Source organism: Homalodisca vitripennis, chromosome 6 (genome assembly GCF_021130785.1).
Source record: "Homalodisca vitripennis isolate AUS2020 chromosome 6, UT_GWSS_2.1, whole genome shotgun sequence".
NCBI classification, from domain to species: domain Eukaryota; kingdom Metazoa; phylum Arthropoda; class Insecta; order Hemiptera; family Cicadellidae; genus Homalodisca; species Homalodisca vitripennis.
In genome coordinates this window covers 120,786,996-120,812,368 of record NC_060212.1, presented here as the reverse complement: position 1 = coordinate 120,812,368, position 25,373 = coordinate 120,786,996, and the positions used below count along the sequence as shown (strand labels likewise).

At 33.1% G+C, this 25,373-nt stretch overlaps 1 protein-coding gene across 3 annotated transcripts in view; it reads left to right on the top strand.

Moving 5' to 3' along the window:
- LOC124364852 (replication protein A 32 kDa subunit-B) overlaps nt 1-25,373 on the top strand; it is a 30,174-nt gene that overhangs the window by 3,985 nt on the left and 816 nt on the right. Inside the window, exons 1-7 of one of the 3 annotated variants that reach the window (XM_046820640.1) lie at nt 4,608-4,707; nt 7,426-7,502; nt 15,189-15,293; nt 16,038-16,151; nt 18,751-18,948; nt 22,674-22,808; nt 24,092-24,174. In XM_046820640.1, coding sequence (XP_046676596.1) covers nt 4,656-4,707; nt 7,426-7,502; nt 15,189-15,293; nt 16,038-16,151; nt 18,751-18,948; nt 22,674-22,808; nt 24,092-24,174 — 764 coding nt within the window. In that variant the 5' untranslated portion in view covers nt 4,608-4,655. Of the gene's footprint in view, nt 1-4,607; nt 4,708-7,425; nt 7,503-13,105; nt 13,242-15,188; nt 15,294-16,037; nt 16,152-18,750; nt 18,949-22,673; nt 22,809-24,091; nt 24,175-25,373 lie in introns of those variants that run through there. The other 2 variants (XM_046820641.1, XM_046820643.1) reach the window with 2 other exon arrangements.

The following is a 25,373-nucleotide window of genomic DNA, read 5'->3' as shown; positions in this document are numbered from 1 at the left end:
CTTTAATTCAAGAACAAAACGAAAAGATAAAACATGAATGTACCAAAAGAAAATGGGCATATCTAAGCTTAAACTCAATGCTTGATAGAAGCTGTTACACCACTCATGGCCTACATTTGAACCAGGCAGGTAAAGATGTCATGTGTAGCCTAATAAATAATTACATAAGTTTAAGGGGAGTCGGAACGCAAAAAAATAAAACTTATACAATTTTGTTTTATTTTTTATTTTGATTTGTTAGTTTATTCCCTTTAAGAAAATATAACTCTCACAGTTGTATCTTATTCCTAAGTTTCAAAATTAAATAAAAACTAGAGGTATGTCAGCTGTTTTTGGTCGGAAAACGCGTTGAGAAAGCTGACCACTTCTTTCAGCACATTGTATAGTGCACACTTCTCTATACACAGAGAAGTTTTAACCTCTATGACTTGATTCTTATTCTGTGTTACCTCTAATGTTACTTGACATCTGATTTTCCTATTAGCCTATGTTTGTTGTGACATAAATAAATAAAAATAAAATTAGGTGACGGTAAGGTGCTTGGGGGAAAGAAAAAACTAACAGACGCCCAAATAGACAAATTACAAACATATTATGGCCTTGCAATAAGAAGAGGTGTAAAGAATGTAGAAGAAATGAAGAAAAATATTCGGGCCACCTACTTTCATAAACTCTCCCTCCACTAATGAAAATCCTCAACACGGTTTGTGTCCGAAAGGCGTAGACTCGTGGTGTGGTTATGAGAAGGCTAAGGCTCAAGGTACAGTTTATGACCACAAAGATAGCCTACCTCAAGAGATAATGTTAGAAATAAATTACATCTACAGGGCACTAACAAATTCTGAGTTGTTAAAATAATGTTTACACGGACATACGCAGAATCCAAACGAGAGCTTCTGTGGTATGGGCCAAAATTCCAAAACGGGTCTTCGTAAGGCTGGATACGTTGAAACTTGGTGTATATGATGCTGTCATTTCGTTCAATGATGGAAATAGTGGCAAACTTGAAGTTTTCTAGAAGCTTGGACTAAGTTTATGTGATAGGTCAGTGAGTGCTTTGCGCGGAATTGATGAATTGCGACAGAGGAAAAGTGAGAAAGCTGCGGAAAAATTAACGAAAGAAGCCAGACAAGAAAGAAGAAAAAGAAGAATGGTTCAAAATGAAAAGGATGATGAAGCAGATAGACCCCAGTATGGCCCAGGACCTTTCTAAGGTAGACCTAGAGCCTCATTTTGTCTTGTTTTCACAATAAATGCGATTTCCGGAAAGTTAGCCTTTTTCTCATAAAGGTACATTTTTCTCGGGAAGTATTCAAGATACAGTACTGAAATTTTTCCCACATAATCTATAGGCTATTGCCAACAATCAGACCCAATTTCATGCAATTTGCAATCTTAGTTTTGCTGGTATAAAACTTCTACCAAATGATTACGTGATTTTTTAAATTGATTTGGGAAAAAAAATTTTTCACTAGGAAAAAACTTTTTGAAAATTATCCAAGTTGGGTCTGATTACACAAAATAAGGTAATAAACAAATGTTGAAAAAATTATGACTGTAGCCTAAGTACTTTCTGAGAAAAATGTACCTTTGTTAACATGGGGAAGATGGGCGTTCCGACTCCCCTTAATGGGAAATCAAAATTGTCAAAATCAAAAAAACAAACTAAACACAACAGAAATAGAAAACGATTAAAAAATTGGCACACTAAACCAAAAAATATCAAAATCAATCAAATTACAAATTTAAAGATCATCCATCTAAATGTAAGAAGTCTTCTTATGAAAATGGGTCAAATTGAAATCTTCCTAGAAGAAGAAAATCCTGACTTTTTTATTGTTAGTGAACATGGGCTAGACTCTGAACAAATCAATATGGTAAATTTTCAAAATTTTGTTTTGGAAAGTAGCTATGAGAGAAATAACATGAAAATGGGTGGAGTAGCTATTTACAGAAATAAACAAACAATTCTAAAAACAATCCGTTCGAACATAGGAAAGAATTTATCGGAAAATAAAGTGTTTGAATGTTGTGAAATAAAAATTGACTCCGGAATAGAAAAATTCCTGATAGCTGGTATCTACAGAAGTCCAGACAGTTGCATAAATACTTTTATTGGAAAACTAAACCAGTACCTCTCAAAAATTAAATCGACAAAGACTTTAAACAAAATAGTAATTGGAGGAGACTATAATATAAATATTCTTCAAAATGACAACAATGCCGTACTTTAAAAAAATGCTTTTAAAAGTTATGGATTAAAACCAAAAATAAACTCGGCTACAAGGATCACTGAAAATACTGCGACTTGTATAGATAACTTTTTCACTAATTTAGATCACACTACCAGCAATATTATTGAACCACTAATATCTGACCACCAAGCAATAGAAATTACGATAAACATAAACCATAAAGACAAACTGAAAAATAAAAAATCAAAGATTAGATCCCTCAAACATGAAAATTTGCAGGAACTGAAACTTAGACTAAAAACTGAAAACTGGATGGAAGTATTAAATGAAAATGACCCACACAAAAAATATCAAAAATTTGTTGACACTTTTTTGTATTACTTTAACATCTCATGTCCGGAAAAAGAAACTATTTTAAAAGAAAATATTAAAATTAAGTGGAAAAACGATGAGGTGATGACACTTAAAGCTGAAATGGTCGAACATTACAATCACTGGTTACAATTTAGAAATACTGAAAATAAAGAAATATACAAAGGCTCACTGAATAAATATAGACAATGTATACTTGATACCAAAGCATCCTGGTTTAACCAGAGAATTGAAAATGCCTCAAACAAACCAAAAGAATCTTGGAAAATTGTAAACCAGCACAGAGCCTCTACATCCACTCATGCTAAAAATTTAATTTTACGTCAAGGGAATAATGTATTAAAAAATCCTAAAGACAACTGTGATATAATTAGCAGTTATTTTGTAAATGTTGCCAGTACCATCAGGCAGGAACTTGACTGCAACAAACAACATAAAAATCCAAACATAAAAACCGACAAGATTTTTAATAGATTTGAATTGGTAAATGAAGAAAAAATTTAAAAAAATTTTTAAAACTTTTTCTCCTAAAACATCAACAGGACTTGATGGTGTGTGTATGAAAGCAGTAAAATTCTGCAAAGACGAGTTAAAGGTACCTCTCGTCGGCCTGATAAATGCCTCACTCTCGGGGGGCGTTTTTCCGGACGGTTGCAAGGTGGCCAAGGTCAGACCACTTTTTAAGGGTGGGGATGGGTTGGAGGTGTGCAACTATCGTCCGATATCCCTCCTACCAATTTTTTCCAAATTTATCGAAAGAGCAGTTTGTGACCAACTGACTGCCTACCTAGAAGATAATAATCTCTTGGTTGGCAGGCAGTATGGTTTTAGAAAAAACAAATCGACAAAATTGGCACTCATTGATTTCATAAACGAATGTATCGATGCAGTTGATGCGGGGGAGATCGTTCATGGTTGCTATGCCGATCTCTCGAAGGCTTTCGACTGTGTCGATGCAGACACACTCATCCAAAAATTGAATTCCTTGGGCATCCAAAATCCAGAGTTGGGTTGGTTCTCCTCATACCTGAGAAACCGATTCCAGGTGGTAGAGATCCAACACGAGTCAAAATTCAACAAAATTCAAAATTATCGCTCAAACCCTGAACTGATCCAGTGTGGGGTACCTCAGGGATCAATTCTAGGACCATTGCTTTTTTTGATTTATATAAACGACATCGCAGATGTCGTTCCAGAAAAAAATCTTTTCATTTTTGCAGACGATACCACTCTTATCACCAAACAAAGAAGTAGGGAGGCTCTCGAAATTGACTCTTTCACCAAAATCAACAATCTTGCCCAATTCTTTTTACAAAATTTTCTCAAACTCAACCCAGAAAAAACAAAATGCATGGTCATTCAGACCCAGCAAAGAAAATCCAAAACTGAGCTTTCAGGAGCCCCTGTCATTTGTATTGGTGATGTTGAGTTGGAAACGACCTCAACAGCAAAACTGTTGGGGGTGATGTTGGACGAGGGTTTGTGTTGGACTGAGCAGTTGGTGGCATTAGAAAGCAAGCTCTCAAAAGGAATCTTTGTCATTCGAAGCCTCAGTGCTTTCAAAAATCTGAAACTCCTGAAAAATGTCTACCACTGCTTGGTCGAATCGCACATCTCCTACTCAATCGCCCTGTGGGGAGCAAAGGAGTCAGCCTTGAGCAAAATTTTCATTCTTCAAAAAAAGGCAATCAGAGCAATGCCTGAGACTGCCCCCTCAAGCCCATTGCAAGCAACACTTTCAAAGGCTGGAAATCTGTACTATACCTAGTCTTTACATTTATGAAATGGCAAACTACATTAAGTTCAACCATCTTGAATTTGTTAATAACACCCATAGGTACAATACTAGAAACAAACATTTGTATTCTGAGCAGCATAACCTAAAAATGTTTGAAACAAAACCACTCTACTCAGGTCTTAAAATTTATCAAAAACTACCACTTTCCATTAGAAACATAATTCCTGTAAACAAATTCAAGAGTGAACTCAAAGATTTTTTAATAAAAAAAAGTTATTACTCATTGTCAGAGTTTTTAACAGAAAGTTAACACACCCCCCCCCCCCCCGTGACCCTTTCCTAGGGCACTAATGACTCGTCCAACGCCGTTACCAGGCCAACTGGACATGACATCAAGTACAAGTAAGTAAGTAAGTACTATCCTCACATTTTTTCTTTTTTTTATACCACAAACAATCTTATAGTTCTCTTTCTCCACGTTTACCTCATACCTCTATATCACATTAAGGTATGGGAAAATCATTACATGATGTGCATTTAATGAAATCTTTGGAGAACAGATATTTGATAGATGTCTGATAACATATGTCACAAGATGGAACATACGTAATTAATATGTTCATTCAGGTCAGTTCCTTATCCAGGAAGATTCCCAAGAATTTAATATTATTGACTTAATTCGTAATTTCATTTTTAACTTAACGTTATTATGTTTTTCTGTCATGTAGGACGACTACAAAAAGTAATACAGGGTGACTGCCGGGAACCGGATAAATTTGCAACAGCTGTTACATTGTTGTTACACGTTCTAGGGAGATTGAGATTATGTCATTGTTTTGAGTGAGCTTTACCATTTTAGTCACGATGGATCAGTGGTCAGTTCAGCATGGTGTTTTTGCATATGACACATTTATTAAAAATGGCGAATCCGTTATCAAAACACACCGTATCTTCCGACGCCACTTTAATATTGCGCGAAATGACACGGTTCCAAGCCGGAATACATTGCTAAGATGGGTGCACAAGTTCAGAACAACAGGAACAGTATCAAACAAAAAGCCACCCGGTCCAGCAAGAACAGTGAGAACACCAGACAACATCGCTAGAGTGAGAACTGCTTTGATGAGGAGCCCGGGGTCGCTCTGCACGAAGACACGCACAAGAGCTACGCATGAAGCGCGATTCTGTCAGAATAATTTTAAAATCAGATTTGAAATTTCATCCCTATAAAATACAGGTGGTACAGCAACTGAAAGAGAGGGACTATGGACAAAGAGAAGATTTCGCAGTACGTATGCAGGTGTTGTTTACTGATAATCCTGATGTAATGATGTTAATGAGCGACGAAGCTCACTTCCACTTAAACGGTTCAGTGAACAAACAAAACTTACGATATTGGGCTCCTGAAAATCCATGTAACTTTCATGAAAAACCACTTCCACTCTCTAAAAGTAACGGTTTGGTGTGCTGTAGGCCACTTTGGGATAATTGGTCCGTATTTTTTTGAAGAAAATGGAGTCACAGTGACAGTGAATTCTGCACGCTATGTTCACATGTTGGAAACATATCTCAAGCTACAACTTCGGAGGCGAGGAATAAACGTGAAAAATGTTTACTTCCAACAAGATGGGGCTACAGCGCATACTGCCGCTGCATCGATGCGAGTTGTGAAGAAGATGTTCCCTGGCAAGTTGATTTCACGTTTTGGTGACGTGCCGTGGCCGCCGAGGTCACCAGATTTGTCGCCCTGTGACTATTTCTTATGGGGGTATTTGAAAGCTCGTGTCTATGTTCACAAACCACGAACATTATTGCAGCTAAAAGATGCAATCACCGAAGAGGTGAATTTGATTGGACAAGACATGTCGATGAGAGTGCGTAATGATTTTCTCCAGAGGTTGGAAACCTGTATCCAGGTTAACGGCCATCACATGCATGATATCATCTTTAAGAAATAAACCCAAACTAGGATAAAAGGTTCCATAAAACATATGTTTTTTGAAATGGTAAGTTTTCACCAATATATATTCCACAATTAAATAATTTTACTATATAAAATAAGGTTGTACTATTCATTTAAAATACGTCCGGTTCCCGGCAGTCACCCTGTAGATTAAATTTTAATAGATTTTCTTTCAAATGATTTTCATCAAAATGTTGTTGTGTACAGGAATTGACATCTTCAAACATCTTAATTTCCAAACCAGATTTATATTTTGAACTGATGCACAAATTAATATCATCTGCATATTGTATTAATTTACTGAATTTGGCAGTTGATTCACAATTATTTATGTCTGTTAAAATAACAAAGGACCAAGTATCGATCCCTAAGGGACAGATTAGTATATACTCGTATGTGCTGGGTTTTTTCATAGTACCTTACTCACATTAGGTAACTTCACCAATAACTAAGTATAGACTAGATGTGTTACTTGTACTTTAGTGTACGGTATTATTATCTAAATTAATGAAATCCATATGAATAAGTTATAGGCTTTAGGCTTCCTATAAGAAAAAACTGTGTTAATCATAACTATTTTTAAGGCATTAAGGTATCATAAGTTGAAAAAATGTTCCAAGCATTTTAGGTATGTGTCCATTAGTCAGAATTACCACATGGATGGTAAAACAAATTAATTGTTTTTTAATTTGGCACAGTAGTTAAACTTGTAAAAATCTCTGGTCCTGTTTTAAATTTTAACATTAGTAAAAGGTTAATCTGAAGATATTTTCTATGAACATTCTCTCAAAAATGTTCATAGAACATAAACGACTTCAATAAAAATTAACAAGTAGCAAAAACCATTTCTTGATCAGATTTTTGTTGAAAAATTATATACATTTTGAAGTCCAATTTTGGGTAAAAAATGCTATTTGAAGTAAGAGAGCAAGTGGCTGGTATGATTTTTAGCTGTGAATATCACCAGAGAACCTGTTTTAAAATTTACTTTAACCAAAAAATAGAACAAAAGGTTTCCTCAAAAATGTTTTTAGTCCGAAAGGATATTGTGCAATACTTCCTAGTATTGCGTAAGTGACTAGGGAAAGTTTGCACAATTTAGAAATGTCAGTCAAATAAGAATTGTTCTAAGAATTTAAAATTAATTTTTTTCTCAGGTTTTGGAGGTTATGAGGGAGGTGGCTTTGATACATCGGGCTTTGGCACCGGGGAGACACCCCAAGCTGATAAGAAGGTGAGGAATTAAAATTGCTAGATGTGAAGTTTCTTCATTATGATAATTGTGATTCTGTATCATTCAGTGTGAATAATTAAGTTTTGAACATTTTTTTTAACAATAACAGATTTTGTTTGTGTCCTTAGTCTGAATATTCAACAAAAATGACATTTTTGCTATAGCAAGAACTTTTTGTAGATGCTCATATTTCCAGCAATATATATATATGTATAAATCAGACTAGGGAGTGAGGGGTGTATAGATTTTATGTGTATTTAGGAAAGTAAGGAAGGTCCCTGTTGCGCAAAGTTTACTGTGACTCCTTTTAATTCCTTCAGTAGGCTACGAAACTGTGTACGACAATGACTTCAGGCAACCTAGCCATATCTCCCACGAAAGAGCAGAGATGGAACAAGATGGCTGACTTAAACATGGTCAGACCCAGTCTCGATGACATATACCTTCTGAATGTCAATAACGCACTCTTTTAATGGTCTGCGATGAAAACATCTTGTAATGAGTATACAAATGTTGCAAAGTTTCTTAAGTAGGGTCGGTCGGGGTTAAAATGGGTATACTGGGGTGTGAAACGGGTATAAACATTATTTTATATTATAAAACTTGAGTTATTGATGTTTTGGATCAGAAAAAAATACCATAAATGTATAACATCATCTTATATGATATTATACTGAAAGTGAGTTGGCTAAACTGCTGGTAGCTTCTTAAAATTGAAAAAAACATATGTTCACAGGAGTCAGTGTAACCAAGACAACCTAACTGATTGACATTAAAAAGTTAACCTAATCAAATAGAAGTTTCAAATTCAGGTATGTATACATTACACATATATACTTTTTAACTTTTAACTTGTTTTAATGTTTTAAAGTTTAATAGGTTTTATGCTATTCATAATTTGTTAACATGGGGTAAAATAGGTATAATATTTTAAAAACTGAAAACTAACCTCACTTTTTTGTTTTAGATCATGCCACGCACATACATAAAGAAAAAAACCCAAAAATATGATGAAGATTCTTTGAAGGAAGCAGTAAAGGAAGTTGACAATGGAAGCTCAGTATATGCTGCAGCAAGAAAATATAACATTCCTTATGAAACCCTTCGGCGGTGGAGTGAAAATCCTCCTAAAACTCCTGGTTCTGGAAAAGGCAACAGTGCTATCAAAAGAAGAGGAGAACTATATTGTGGAGGCTTTATTGTATGCAGCAAAATGTGGTTATCCACTAGATAGAAAAAGACTTGCAATATATGGTGTGTAGCTATGTAAAATCAGTGGGTAGAAAGACGCCATTCAAGGACGATATGCCAGGGTATGACTTTTTAAGAGGGTTTGAAAAAAGGTGGGCACATGAAACTATCAAAACGGAAAACCCGAAATATTAACAAAAGCAAGGGCTCTGAAGGACTGTCTCAGTTTGTGGTAGATGAGTTTTTTAAAATTTATGAGCAAGTTCTTGTGGAAAATGGGTTAGAAAATCACCCAGAACGTATTTTCAACTTGGACGAAACTGGCCTAGGCACAGATCCCACTAAGGGTAAGGTCTTTGTCCCTAAAAGTGCAAAAGTGTCCTATTCAAGATCAGGAGGAGCTGGCAGACTGCAATACAGTGTTCTTTTTGTAGCCAGTGCATCCGGTGTGAACGCTACCCACCTTGTGTTGTTTTTAAAGGACAGGGAAGATTTGCAAAGTACTTGGGTTCAAGGGAGGACCGCCAGGTGCACTCTATGGAGTCACACAGTCTGGCTGGATGCAAGATTTCATTTTTGAGAAATGGCTCATTAATTTTGCAAATCAGACAAAAAATCTTGAAAAACCAGTTCTTGTCTTGTTTGACGGGACATGGAAGTCACTTGACCTATAACGTAACCCGAGTGGCAAGAGACAAATGACATTATTCTTCTGTGTTTGCCCCCAAATACATCCCATGCACTTCAGCCATTGGATGTTGGGGTATTTGCTTCCTATGAAAAGTGCGTGAGATGGAGAGAAATTTTTGAAGAACTGGTATCGTGAATCGCGGCTTAAAAAATGTTGACAAGGCTGTTTTTCCAAGTCTTCTAAGTAAACTGGGTATCGACTTCATTCAAATCTGAGCACATTATTGGTGGTTTTAAGGGCTCTGGGATCTATCCTGTGAATAAGTCTGTTTTAGAAAAAAGGATTGTTTTCAGTACAACCAACTAGGCCAATGGACTTACAAAGTGGAGCACAACCTAAGCAAAACTCCATCGAAAAACACCCAAAGGACATCGCAGAGGCACCCATTGGCCGACCAGAACCCACTGGAATTAAAGTTAGCTAATCCTGTACAAGATTTACCCGGCCCATCAAGTTCTGTAGCAGGCCTACCTGAAATTTCTCCTTCACCAATGAAGAAACTGAGAGAAGCAATTTTAAGTACATTGTCACCTGAACAGTCATCAAGTGTAAAAAGATGCATTGAAAAATTTCTAAGACAAAAAGGCGACGAGTTCCAAGGAAGTTGTGGTGAAGTAATGACAACAAATGAAGTAATGGACAGGACTGAAAGAAGAAGAAGATGCCAGAAAAGAGAAAATAAAAAAGTAAAACTTAATAGGCCTAATACCCATTACAGCCTTAGGAAAAACAATAAAACAAGAGCCTGGATTGGTCCAAGCAAAGCCGCAAAAAAAACCTAGAGCTACTAAACGCTTATTTGATACGGCAGAAAGTGACGATGAAAGCAGCCTACCTAAAAACGTAAAACCTACTGAACCCCACTGTAGGATCATGGGTAGGTATAAACTACCAAAGTGAATGTGGCACGGTTGTGAAGGAGTACAGGGGACAAATTACTGCACAAGATCTTCGCAACAAGGAGCGATATTCCGTAAAGTTTTTGACAAAATGCAAAGGTGAAGGAGAGCGTTACATTTTTCCTGATAAAGAAGACATTGAGTGGGTTGATTTAGGGACAAATTTCTAATGTTTTTTTCTGTACCAGATTATAATGGAAGATTTTTCAAGTTTGTGTGAAGTGCCCCTCTCAACGAACTGTTTTCTATGTTTTAATTTTTTAAATAAATTACTTGTCTAACTGATATTTTTAGTAATAATAAATTTTTTGTGACCAAAATATTTCATTAGTTATTTTTACTGTGCCTACTTTACACAAATACTGGGGTAAAATAAGTACAGCACTTGTAATTATTGTGTTTTACTATGGAAAACATTACTATACCCGTTTCCCCAAACCATGGGGTAAAATAGGTATACTATAAAAAAAAATAATTACTTTTATACTAAATAGTTTATTAACTTTTATTACATATTAAACTATTCTAAGAGGTCACAATGATAAGCTGGAACCTGTAATTATTTTGTAATTATTTCAAGAAACTTTTTTAAAAGGCCTTAAAGTTAAAAAGAGCATGTTTTTGTACCCATTTTACCTCCCGACCGACCCTATTAAACTAGCTAGTGTTTGATAAAACTGCAGTTACTGTATCTACAAAATGATACATGATCAACCACCAAACATTGCGTAAACTAATTATCTGAGTCTAGACACAAGATAAACGTTTCAGTTTTCTAACTACAGAAGAGGCTCATTTGGTATTTTTACAACTGATGTAGTAATATTACACTGGGGACATGATTGTCCAAAATCCGGTTATCTGAAGTTCTGGTTTTTTTTTTTGCAGTGCATTATCATTATGAGAATTAGATGTACAGCTGTACGTACTATTATGCTATTATCTAACTTTCCATTAGAAATGGATTATATTCTAAGTCAATAAATGGCAACCTCTGACTCTCTGTATGTGTGTACAAGTGTGTGTGATGCTGCTGCTCAGTTTTTAGATATCATTAACAACCGGAAACAAGTTTATAATGTAAGTTCTCCCTATCTGAAATGTTGATCATCCGAAATAGGTGTGGTCCCATTAGCTTAAGCTGCAAATAAATATTACATGCAAAAGGATGCAAAGAAGTTTTCTTTGTTCAGAGATACATTGTAAAAGTTTTACAATTCTATACAGTATGGTAGTATAAAAAGTTTCATGAAAGGATTTACTTTTCATTTTGTCAAAAAGAAACTGAAGAAACTGCCTTCCACTTGAAAAGTTAAAAGGTAAAGCATCTAATGTTAGGTTTTCTGTAAAAATATTTGTTTTTGGAACTCTTAAACACACAAATCTCTGCCTATGAATCTTTGCAAATTTTTATTACTTTTTATTTTAGTGATTTTTGGAAAGAATACAATGTTTTGGTAAATTTTTCTTTTGATAGCGTATTAGAAGCTTAATAAAAATGATGCAAACTTTATCACTCTGAAGATTTTCATTAAAAGTAAAAATACTTTACCTCAATTTAGAATAAAAATGCAAATAAAACGTAATGGATATTATGATCATTTGTTCTTTATATGTTGGTTAATTTTAAAGTTTTTCATTCGAATAATACCTGAATTTTTACCAAAAATAAACCGATGCAATAAAGTGGTGAAAAACCCAACATAAAGTAATGGAAGAGTTAATAAACGCTAAGTATGGAGTGCCTTTTTACCTTTGGACTACAATATCAATACAGTTCATCTGTAGATCAAGAGGAACCTACATTCCAAGTCCCTAGGACCTTTCTATCAAAAGTTATAGGACAGACAGACAGACAATGAGATTATTAAGAACATCCTCCAGGTCCTTAATAATGCTTTGCTCTAAGGAATGCCCAGCTTTTGAGGGTTGTAAGGATTCCTTTTTACCATGTATATCTCATACTAGCTAAAAGTGGTATAAACCACATCCGCATAATAATATATGCAGGTGAAACTGTAAAAACAATGCGACCCAAGCAACACCAAACCTTGGCATTCCTAAACGCTCTGATAGTGTGTAAAAAATAAAAATTTGTGCTAAATGATTTTTTTTAGTTGGCTCATATTAAAAATAACACTAGTTTTATTCTTTGAAAAATATTTTAACACGTCATATTAACCTACATCAATCTAAAGTAGTAGCAAGAAGGTACCTAGGATAAAAGTTGGGGGGTTGGGTCCAGACAACCGGTATTTTCCCTCAGTGGACAGAGTAAGGCCGCATTTTGTTCCTTAAAATGTTCTTGACCCGTTTCTTTGTTGAGAACGATCTTTCAGCCGTACATGAAAGTAATACTGAATTATTTAAATAATAATAATAGTTTACTAAAAGAACAATTGAAAAAATTAGAAAATTTAGGGGGTCCGGACCCCTTGACCCCCTTGCTGGCTACGTCCTTGAGTAGTAGTAGACCTAGAAATAGTTTTACTTGTGACATTTTGAATGTATAATTTTACCTCATGGAATAGTTCCTTATCTGGAATGGATGGTCATGGATAACACTACATCCTTAAAGCAAATCTAGTAGAGCTCGGTTAATTTATTTAACTATGGAAAGCTAGTACTAGAACTGCCTTGGCTTTAGTGTCAGTGTATTACTGACCTTGGTGGTGGACTGTTCCTTTCTTGAGTTATAACGGATCTTTATTAGTATAAGCTATACAGTTGTAAAGCTGATTAGTAACGTTTTCACTGCAGTTGAAGAAAATAATTATTAGACAACCACTTGTGTTATAACAAATGACTTGCTGAAATATGGTAATATAGTACGCAACTGTATGCAGCAAGTGAAGTAGTTTGTTGCAGCTAGACCTTGAGATTATTTTCAGTGTCAATAATTTTCAGTCTGAATCACACGTCTTACAGATAGTAAACAAAGCAATGGCTGCCGCCTCTGTAAGTTTCTCCTTAGGTCGTGTTTGTAATGTAATTATAATATTTTGTTGTTTCTTATGGTTGAATAATATTTTTAATATTATGAATTAAATATATACTCATGTAATAAGGAAAGCTGTCTATGTTACTCTATTATTGTATAGTATTATGAAGTATTTTATGAAAAATTAAAGTCCTGAGACCTTAAACTGGGTCTAATAAACAGTTTCATAAGTCCAGTAATCATTTACAAAGTTTAACTTTCACAACTTGAGCCTAGACAAGAATATTACACCATATAGAATAGGACCTTTATTGTAAATATTTCAAACTTTAAACCAGCATAATTTTTTAAAGAGTGAACCCTTTGAGGTCAGATTTGCAATATTGTACTCTACTAATAAAGAACTTTAATTTTATGTACTACTTGGCCTATGCTCTCATTTAAGATTTTCTTCCACCTCCTTGCGGACCATCCCCTTGACATGAGAAAAAAAATTGTAGTTACTTAAAAAAGTAGATTTATAGGTGCAGTAATGATGTACCAAGTTTTACTGCTTTACCTGTAATCGTTTGGGAGTTACCAAGCCAGAGCGGGACTTTGTTTACACCCTGTATATCGGTGTATCACTAATAGAGTGAATAGAATAGCCTAATCTATGTATTATTGCACTCTATTGCTCTATGAAAGATATGCTAATTATTTTCATATAAGATACTTGAGGTTTAAATAAATACAAACAACTTTATAATTTTAGTACAAAATCAATTGTCGCAGCAGCACTAATGATGAAGTTGCATATACTATGCCATTTTCTGGCCTCATTATTAAAGTTGAATGTTTTTCTGAAGTTTGACGTTGGTACCACTGTATTCTACGTCTCTTTATGTACAATCTAGTCATCTGTTTTCTGTTGCTGCTGTTCTGTCATTTGAGCTGTTTTTGTGAATTTATTGTACGGTGTAGTTTTGCAAGTTTTTAATTTTGGTAAAAGAATCGTGTATGTGTCTTTCAGTTTCTCGCTGTTCATGGCAAACCAAAAACATTTTTAATATAATATGTTATATGTTAAACCAGATAAGATTTTACATTTTTAAATATTATAATGTTATAGTTTAGTGTCTGTTTTATATTTTTATTGTAATGAGTAAGTTATATAATTTGTAAGTTGTGATGTATTTTGATTATTTTTAGTATTCAATAAATTTTGAATTTGTTGTAGAGAATTATATTGTTTTTATTGTAATTTTCTCCTACGTAAATTCAAAATTCTGATTTAGCAGTAAAAATAAAATAAAAGTACGAATTACTCAGTAAAACCACAGTAATTCCTGTGGACCAACTAATTTTTTCAAACTGTAATGTATAAGTAAATATTATGATAGTTATAATTTAAGTTTTAAATTTTGCAAGAAAATGCACACTTTTTTGTAATTTTATAAACTTTTACTGATTTTGGAATGTTATGTTTATTATATAAAACTTGATTTGTATAAATATAAATTGTTGCTATCTGTCGTGTATAATAAATTTTACATAACAAATGTTTTCTCTATTTTTTCATAGTACTAAGCTCAGTATTATAGTTCAACTGCAAACTTTTTCTACACATGAAGTGTATTTTAAACATTAACGAAGTTATGAAGAATCATAACTATGATATGAAATGTAAAAACATTTCCTTCTTAACAAAACAATAGGCAATATGATAGGGTAAGTAAGACAGCAATATATTTTATGAATTTTTGAAATATATCATGCAAAGACGTCAAAAATGCCGTGCCAGTATAGAGATTTACCATTGTCAGTTGTAGGGTTAAGATTTATATCTGTTATATTATTTTGTAATATGAATCTTTAGACTGGATACAGCCTACTGTCTTCATAGTATTTTTGTGAACTTATAATAATATGCGACAATAGCCTGTGTATTTATTTATAATAAACGTGTTGGATGTTTTGTGTAGGGTCCAAAAAGGACAGATCATCTTGTTCCTGTGACTGTTAGGCAAGTCCTGGATAGCCCAGATACAGGATTGAAAATTGGTCAATCGGACATGGAAGCTCAGATGGTAAGCTAAATACATCGTTTTCATTTGTATTTTATCAGTCGTAGGTCTATTCCTGGAGAAATTTCTAAATTAGATTTTATAAATTTAATATTCAAATAAAGGGTTCATCATTCATTGATGATATGGAAGATTGGAGTGAAGGCATGCTATACTTGCAATGTTATACTTCTCTCTCTTTTATAAAACAGCATTGTGTAACTGCCAACTTACCATCTAAAATTCACTGCTGATCAGCTCGTATTTAAATTACAACCGTTTTGTGCCGCATACTTGTAGGATCTGTCCAAGTACAGAATTCCTCTAAAACGAAACTGTGATATTTGGTGTAATATTTATAAAATCTATAAGATGGAACTGCCAACCCCAACAACGCTGTTATCCAGAAAATAGAAAGTACATTATCGATGGCACAGCAAGAAGATTAAACTAATGACTCAGCATTTTCAGCTCTACCCACTAACCACTAGGCCATAGCATCAAGACAATCTTTATTATGATCTTACAATTCAAACCTTAATATCTTATGTCTTAATAAGATCCCTTAGCATTTTCAGCTCGACCCACTAACCACTAGGCCATAGCATCAAGACAATCTTTATTATGATCTTACAATTCAAACCTTAATATCTTATGTCAATAATGTACCATTAATCCAGTGAAGAATACATTTTTTCTACTCTGAAACTCAGTTTGTCGACAATCACAAAACTCGTCATGATACAACAAAATATTGATTATTTTCAGTTGAAACTGGTGGGAATCGTTAAGAAGATAAATAGATCAAGTGTGAAAATTATATACACCCTAGAAGACAACACAGGTTCAATCGAAGGAATCCATTGGCTTGAAGCTGAAACTGTAAGTACTAATTTGATTATTGTTATTCTGTTTATATAAAAAGTTATTTTTTGTATACTATATTATTATTTATATAATATTTAAGACTGCAGATAACTTTATAGAAACAATCAATAACCTTCAAATATCTGGACCACCGAAAAGAGAAAACACACATGTGTCTATGGAACAGATGTTTATTGTCTACAAAACCTGTTTACAGAAATATTTACAGAAATTTGACACAACGCAAAATTCTATTAAATAGTCCAAGCTCTTGAACTGGCAGGTTGTTTTATCAGCGAATTACTATTTTTTTAAATTCATAACAAATCTTTTTTGCTGTTATTCTATATATATATATATATTTGGTATAACTTGTTCACAATTAACTAGAGAACAATGTGATATTTAGTATGAATCATAAAATAAAATACTTAAATTTGTTTTTTAAGTCACAAATAAAAATTCCAGTTGTGATAAAATAAAATGGTTGGGTTTACCTATGGAACATAGTTGTGTGAATAAATTTAAAATTCTTAGATTGCCAAAAATCATAAATTTATACCAGTTTTTTTTTAAAAACATTTATAGTTTTATATGCTTTATTTTATAAATATATTATTTTTAATGCATAAACTAGACCTATTACGAAAATACATTATTATCATTCATGGAAACATCAGTTTTAAAAATTTATAAAATAGATATATTTAGAAACAAAGACAGAGCTATATTTAGAGCTAAAGACATATTCTGCAAAGAGCATATATGAGTTAATAATGATCTTGTAATTTTATAGTGTCAGCTTAAAATTAATGTGAAGTTTGTTGAAATTCTCTGGTGGGAAAAGTCCTTGAGATGAGTAATGGAATGATTATAGATGTTGAAATAGTTAATAATAGATTTCTTATCTTATTGATATGATGAAGTGTACTTCACTGCAGTCTGGTTAATGGACAAAGACAAAGGTTTTTAAATAGTGTATTTTAGTACTTTGAGCCATTGCTAAAGTTTAATAGGCTATGACAAGTTTTAAGATATTGTATTTGATTGATTTTTATCCATAAAATATAACTGTAATTATCTATAAAAACTACACTGAATCTTGCTAGTAATAGTCTAGACAAGTCTATAACTAACCTTCAAATACAAACAAAAATAATTTTTATAACACTTCACTAGTTTGTACAAAACATTAACTTCGATATTCATTGAAACTATTTCAATGAATAATAATCACTAATGAACACAATATTGCCTTAAAAATTTAAATGGATGACACCGGTATCACAGTACTTGACCGAGTAAAGACAGCCAAGTACTATTAAAGAAATTATTCATCATCACTTATAACATAAATGTGTGACATCTCAGTTGACATCAAAAAGACGTTAGAATATTCAGGATTTCTTCACAGTGGTATATAAATCATGTCAATATTTACCCGGATACATACTATAAAGAGTGATGATAGTGAGCAATGCAAATTAACAGAATCTTAACAGATACAAGTTGAGACACGTAATCAATGGAAAATTTGTCGATTACCAGTTAAAGGGTTAAGTACTAACCTCAGATATCTAGGTTTGATAATCTTCAATCAGATTCCTTAATTTTATTTAGTCTGTCAAAGATTATTGAATTCTAGTTTTTAATAAAATCTCCCCTACACTTTTTTACAGAAATCAATACAAAAATTAATTATTGCTAAGTATTAATACTTTACTTTTACATAGTTGACATTTTCAGATCACATGAGAAGCTATTATTTATTTCTTAAATATTCATGTTGTTTTGTTCACAAAATAAGAATCAAGAAAAGATTATTATCAAACATCATCTTTGCTGTGAGTTATTACCAATAAACTAATACTCATATTTACATCACATTTAGAAACAAATTTTATTCATAAACAATTTTTTAACATTTTGTATAATTTTAAGCTATTGTACCAGAAAGTTTATACTAATGTATTAAAGAAATGAATTACCTTCTTTTGATTGGTTACTTAATATTAGCATGTAAGCTATACAATAGTAGGATATATATATTTAATCAAAAATTAAAAAATACATAATTACAAAATATTCATTCATTTGATTCCTTATTTATCACTATTTAGTATAATAAGAATAAAATAAATAAGAACGACACTGAGAATTCACAATAATAATGGAACAAGTAAATAATGCTTATTGCTTGCTATGAAGACAATTGCTTATTAAGCCAACGTTAACGAGATTAGACAGCTGTTTGGTCTGACGTGTGTTTCTCAAGCAGCCAAACAAACATTTATTTTGCGAAGATTTATTTAGCAATGAAACTTGTTTAGATGGTTTTGAAATAATATGTATTGTAGCAGCATATGCCTAAGTCCGACATGAGTGACCAATAAAGGACTACAGTTGTTAAGAACAATCATTATGCATTGTGCATTGAAACAGCAGGAACGGATCTGTCTATTATTGAATGTAGATAATGTAAGAACCATTTAAACATGTTTTAGCATTGTGTTATTATAGTGAATAAATCATGCATTAATGGTACATTTTAATGTTTCCAATCTGGTAAAATAAACAATAAAAAAGCAAAAGCTGATGGAAGGTAATTTTTCAGGATGAGAATTTTGTGGTTCCGGTAGTTGAAAACACGTACGTCTCCATGATTGGGGCGGTTCGTAATGCAAATGCGCAGTTCACACAGAAGCATATAATGGTTTTCAAAATACAACCCATCACTGATCTGAACGCCGTCACTCAACACGTGCTGTCTATCATACACCTCACGTTGAAGTCTGAGGATCTAACCCAACAGGTAAGCAAGGATTTACAACATTAGACGACAGTTTCTATATTTAATTAGAGCTCAAGAGAAAGGAGTAATAATCAGGTAAACATTAGTTAACCCTTCCAATCAGATAAGGATAAGGATAATCTCTCACTATGTGAGAGATTATCCTGGTAAGGATTTACTCTGGATTATTCATTAGTCATCATTTTGAGAATAATAATATACTCGAAAAAGGTAAAAAATACAAAAACTGCAGGTTATGTTTGAAAATTAGTCACTATTTTTGTACAAATAATTAAAGTACACATTTTTTTAGAACAACAAGCTTCTGAAATTTATCTTCATGAAAATCTACTGCCAGTGAATACAGGGTGATTCATGAAGTTCTCCCCCCACTTCTACAGCACATTGTACTAGTAAAAATAATTAAAAAATGTTATATAAACATAGGTCCGAAAAACGCTTTGTTAGCGAGTTACAGCTAGCGAAAGATTTCGCCTGAATTCCTGGGTAAAAAGTAAAATAAAACCATACTGAACTTTCGGAAAAGGTTAATTAAGTAAGAAATATCGTGGATTCTTATGTATTTTTACCTGATAAAGCTAATAAAATAGGTTTTAGAACTGTACCTGTAGTAGTTTTTGAGGGATTCAGGGTTTTTTTAAATGCAAAAAAATTGGGGCACGAAACAATGTTTTTTTAAGTTTGATGTACAATAACTTTGTTAAATTGGTAATAAATACATAAAATCAAACAAAAATTAATTGTAGAGAATTTAATTCTGAGAAAAATTGATATATAATCAAAGTCTAAAATAAAACAGAAATAAGTACCAAAAAATCGATTTTATTCAGTATAATACATTACTAGCTGTAAAGAAATACTGTACGGTATTCAGTTAAAATAAAACAAAAAACAAAATTTTTGTTCCTTAATGATGAGATAAATTGAGAAAACAAGATTAACTGTTAAATAAATTTGTTTGTAAATAAAAAATATCATGTTTTATTACGTTGTATTTTTTTTTTAATAAAAAAAATTTACATCAAATGTTCGAAAATAAAATGAAGCAAAACATTTTCCCATTATTGTTTACTAATCATCGAAATGCAGTTTTTTGTTTTATTAATTTCTAAGTTGGTAACGCACGAATAACAGCTGATCAACAATGGTATTCTGTGCTGTTACGTTAGAACTGTGTATTAGTGGTGTTTTGCAAGCTACAGCAGGAGATTGGGTTCTGTGAATCGTGTTATTAAATGCAATGTTTCTGTGAGTTATAATTCGATTGTTTATTCAGCGAAAAAAATGCCTTACTTATTTACATCAGAGGAATACGCTGATATGGTTTTTATTTTGGGTTACTGTAATGGTAATGCTAGAGCTGCTGTAGAAGAATATGAACTACGTTACCCTAATAGGAGGATTCCAGATACCAAAACAATTTCAGGAACTTTTCGTACTCTTCGGGAAACAGGTTCACTACCAAGTACTAGAACCAATTATGAACGAGCTGTCAACTTGATGATGATATTGTTATTAATGCTGTTCATCGCAGTCCAGGTGTAAGTACACGACGTATTTCTAGGCGGATAGGAGTTTCGCAGTCAACGGTGTGGAGGTCACTTAATCGAAACAAAATTTTATCCGTTTCATAAACAAAAGGTTTCAACATCTACAGCTAGGGGATGGTCCGCTTCGCTTGGAGTTTTGCAACTTTTTGAATATTAATAATCAACTCTACAAGCGAATTTTTGTTTACGGGATGAGGCACAATTCACTCGGGATGGTGTCAATAACTTGCACAATGAACACTCATGGGCAGAAGAAAATCCACATGAGGTAGTGGAACAGAACTTTCAACACCGATTTAGCGTCAATGTTCTAGTGTGGCCTTTTGCACAATCGGCTGATTGGACCTTTCATATTACCTGGACGCCTAAATGCTGAGTTCTATTTGCATTTCCTTCAAGAAGAGTTGCCGCAGCTTGTTAGAGAATGTTCTTTTACATCTCAGGACAAAAATTTGTACTTCCAGCATGACGGAGCACCTCCCCACTTTTCACGTGCCGTTTCTGCTTACTTAAATCATCAATTTCCTGGACACTGGATTGGTCGTGGAGGGCCTCACCCTTGGCACCAAGATCACCAGATCTATCTCCATTGGATTATTGCATCTGGGGATGGATGAAAGACATTGTATACAAGACAAAAGTGAATTCTCGTGATGAATTAATTGCCTGTATTATGGATTCGGCTGTGCAGGATACAGGGAAGTCCTGAAAAATTAAGAAACACAACAAAAGCAATACACACAACGTGCTGCAAAATGTATTGATAATGAGGGCCTCATTTTCGAACATCTATTATAAAAAGGTGCGTACGGCTCTGGCCCAACCTGATTAATTTTGCTTAAAAACTAGTAATGTATTATACTGAATAAAATCGATTTTTTTGGTACTTATTACTGTTTTATTTTAGACTTTGATTATATCAATTTTCTCAGAATTAAATTCTCTACAATTAATGTTTGTTGATTTTATGTATTTATTACCAATTTTAACAAATTTATTGTACATCAAACTTAAAAAAACATTGTTTCGTGCCCAAATTTTTTGCATTTAACCCTGAATCCCTCAAAAACTACTACAGGTACAGTTCTGAAACCTATTTTATTAGCTTTATCAGGTAAAAAATACATAAGAATCCACGATATTTCTTACTTAATTAACCTTTCCAAAAGTTCAGTATGGCTTTATTTTACTCTTTACCCAGGAATTCAGGCGAAATCTTTCGCTAGCTGTAACTCGCTAACGAAGCCGTTTTCGGACCTATGTTTATATAACATTTTTTCATTATTTTTACTAGTACAATGTGCTGTAGAAGTGGGGGGAGAACTTCATGAATCACCCCGTATATGTCCATTTATTTGTGACATTTTTTTGTACCAACCTCATACTCATAGTGCTAATCATTCATATAGGAACATTTCACATTCAAAGGAACAGATGGTGATCGGAAGAGAACAGATTAGGTCTGTAGGGTGGGTGCTTCAATCATTTTTTCCAACCTCCCAGCACTATTGTCTGATTTTACCTTGTGTGTCACAAACAATGTTTGGGTGAGCATTGTCGTAATAAAATGTAAGACAATTCAATTCGATAACTACACATTCTGTATATTTTGTCGGGCATTCTTGCAATTTTAACACTTCAGATTATGATACAATGATTAGTTTGATATTTTATTATTATTTTCAGATGATTTCAAGCACTTCAGGAATATGATTATTGATTGCGCTTCACAATTGGCAGGAAATCAATGACTATAAATTTTTAATTATGGAAAAAACATCAAATTCAACAATTGTTACACATCTTTATTCAAGTGCATTAGGTTGACGTCTTTCTCAAGCATATTGGCTTCCTCAGGCCTTCCATAATTTTAACAAATGGTCATAAAACTTATAAATGAATCATATATAATGTGAACAAACTAAGACAACACAATTTAAATTCGAGACATGCAAGATGGTTGAGTAGTCAGCTAGAAGTGCGCATGCTCTATGAGGTAGATGGCAGTAAAGTGAAACAGTACTTATTTATCAAACATGCCGTATAATAACACATTTATTTCTAATTCCAGTTTTCAACACCTTTGGGAGAGAGCTACTACCAGGCATAAGTTCCTTTAATAACTTATTCTGAAACTTCATACCTTCTGTACTGGAAAAATAACACGTTTTTCAGACACCAGTGCCTGCAGCAAAGCAAGAAATGTCCACTACATACGGAGGCATGGACACGAGTATGGGCGGAGGGAGTGACTATGCAGCAGGGTTTAACCTGAACCCTCAGCAGCAACGAGTCCTGAAGGCGGTCGCTGTAAGTGGTTTAAACTTTTTAACATTATTAACTGTTAATATCTGTCAGGGGTCACTTCTTCGTTTAGAAGTTTTAAACATTTTTATCTTATCTGAGACTGCTTATATTAGTTATTAGAACTCCTCAGCCTAAACACAACAATAAGGATAGGATGGGGTTGTAATCAAAGTCAAAAGTCTAAGTATTGATCGGTTTGGTGGGGGTGACGGACCTTTGTGGGAGTGCTTTATGTAGGCCTAAGCTTGCATACAGTGCTCAGTGTAATATGTTTTAAGTTTATTGTGTTTATTACCGCATTATATAGTGTAAAATATTTGTATACTTTGTCTTAGTATCGATTTGATTTGTTTCATATTTAACTGTAGTTTTTGTGTTATGGCATCAAGAAGTGCAGGAATACCTATAAAAAGTTGCGACCGTAAAACAGAGTTGAATGAATTTAGATACTTTCAAAAATCTTTTTCCGAAGAAAATATATTGTTTTGAGTAAAAGAAAAACTAGTGAAGCAACGTTAAACAGTGTACGCTCAGTTTATAAATTTAAAAAAGAAGAAACCATTGGGAACGTCGGTAGAAAAATACATGTACAATAGAATACAAAACCAGTAGAAAACTGAAATACAGTGGGTTTGTTGTTGGTTGTATTCGGAAAATAATGCATTTCTTTTTTTCCAGTAATACATCTCCAACACTTGGTGCAGTTTTATAAAAAGTGAAGGAGATCAAAATCTTCCCAAGTTTAAAATAACTGCATTGCGGAGGAAGGAAAATGGATTTTGCTTTGAACACGCAGCATACAGTCTTTATTGTTAGAAAGAGATGATTACATGATGATGTTTGGCGTCATTCTTACTTCAGATGAATGTGGCAATGTAGGAAAAAACAATAACAATAATATTTTTTTTATGGACAAAATATTGGTAAATGTTAGGCGAGTAACTTCTAAAATATGGAAAAATTAAACTATCAAAACACTGAAAGATGCTTTCTTAGCTGGACTCATGACAGCTTTGAAAGACCCAACTCAACAAGGTTCCTAGTTTGTCATTGTACATGCAGGAAGACAGAGTAGCTTTGTTGAAGGAGTGCAACTTGTAGTTTTAGGCAAAAAAAGGTGCAGCCGATTTCCACGCAGAAATGGATGGAGATACGTATTATCTGTTGAAATATGACTTTGTTTTGTTCGGCCGCTTTGGTTGATCATTTATTTACTTAGCTGTCAATAACGAAAATTGGTGTCATCAATACTTTCATTTTAATAATTACTTATTATTATTTTGCAGCAAAACTGTCAATCTGAACTGGGAGCAAGCGTAGAAACAATCGTCAGCTCTTTGACAGTGAAAATGCCTATGAAAGAAGTCGAGTAAGTATACTTGTATCAGTCACACAAAATTGTATGATTAAAAACATGATTTCAGTTAATGTAAGTATGGTGGGAGGGGTTGATTCAATGTAGACAGCATTTTGAATTTTACTCAGTTAATAAACAGGTGTCTACTCACTTATGAAATTAGGTTGTTTTCTCAAACTTGATAGGTTGATTTGGTTTGTTATTGTTTTTTTTTTTTTTTATAAATTTTAGAGTCAACACAACGTAAAATGTTGGGATTCAAATTAGTTCATAATTCTTTATTTGGATTTTACTTAATAAAATGAATAGTGCCATATAATTATTACAATAAATAAGTGTATTTTAATGTGCTGAAATTTGCTTTCCCTATTCACAACCTATTTAGGGAAGAAAGTAACTTTAATGTAATTCCACTACAATCGTATTGTATCATATCATATTTCAAATCTCATTTATTTCAGCCAAAATTATTTCAAAGAAATTGATGTGCGATTGTTGGTTTTGTTTGTTTTGATGAAAATTGTTTTAAGCGAAAAGTTTTTATTTATTTATACATTGTAGAATTGTTGAGACAAAAGTGAAACAGATACAGGTATTTGGAGGAAGAAGTGTATATGTTTATTGAGTGTGGGTTATTGAGATCTACAGGTTCTCAGAGATGTTGGACCTGATTTGTAGCTTGAAGTCCACACATCCTGACCCAGATCTACAATGAACTGTGTCAAGATGTTGGTTGAGTATTGTTGAAAACAGATGTTATGTACAAAAAAAAGATGGTTGTAAAATTAACTCTTTGAGTGCTATGTTGTTGATTTGCCGTCACTAAAATTATGGCCATAAAATGGAGCCAGATCGTAAACATGGCGATCTGTCATCATCATGTATTTCCAATGTTATAATGTTCGGTATGGTTTTTTTTCCAATTTTATATCACAGTTTGTCTAACAACAGTGGTGTGTGGTTTGTCTCTGACTTTTTTGAAATCAACTTCAACTATCAATAGTTCATAGTTACGTTTTTTTTTTTTTTTTTTTTTTTTTTTTTTTTTTTTTTTTATTCTCTTTGTCTTGATCAGTGCCTGTGAATTTTTCCAGCTGATGTTTTAATTTTTTGACCACAATATCATTATATCTCTGCTAAAAATAATTATAGATTAGTGATTTGAAAGTGCAGGTTTTTATTGTAATAAAGTACATAAAAATCTCCGCTCT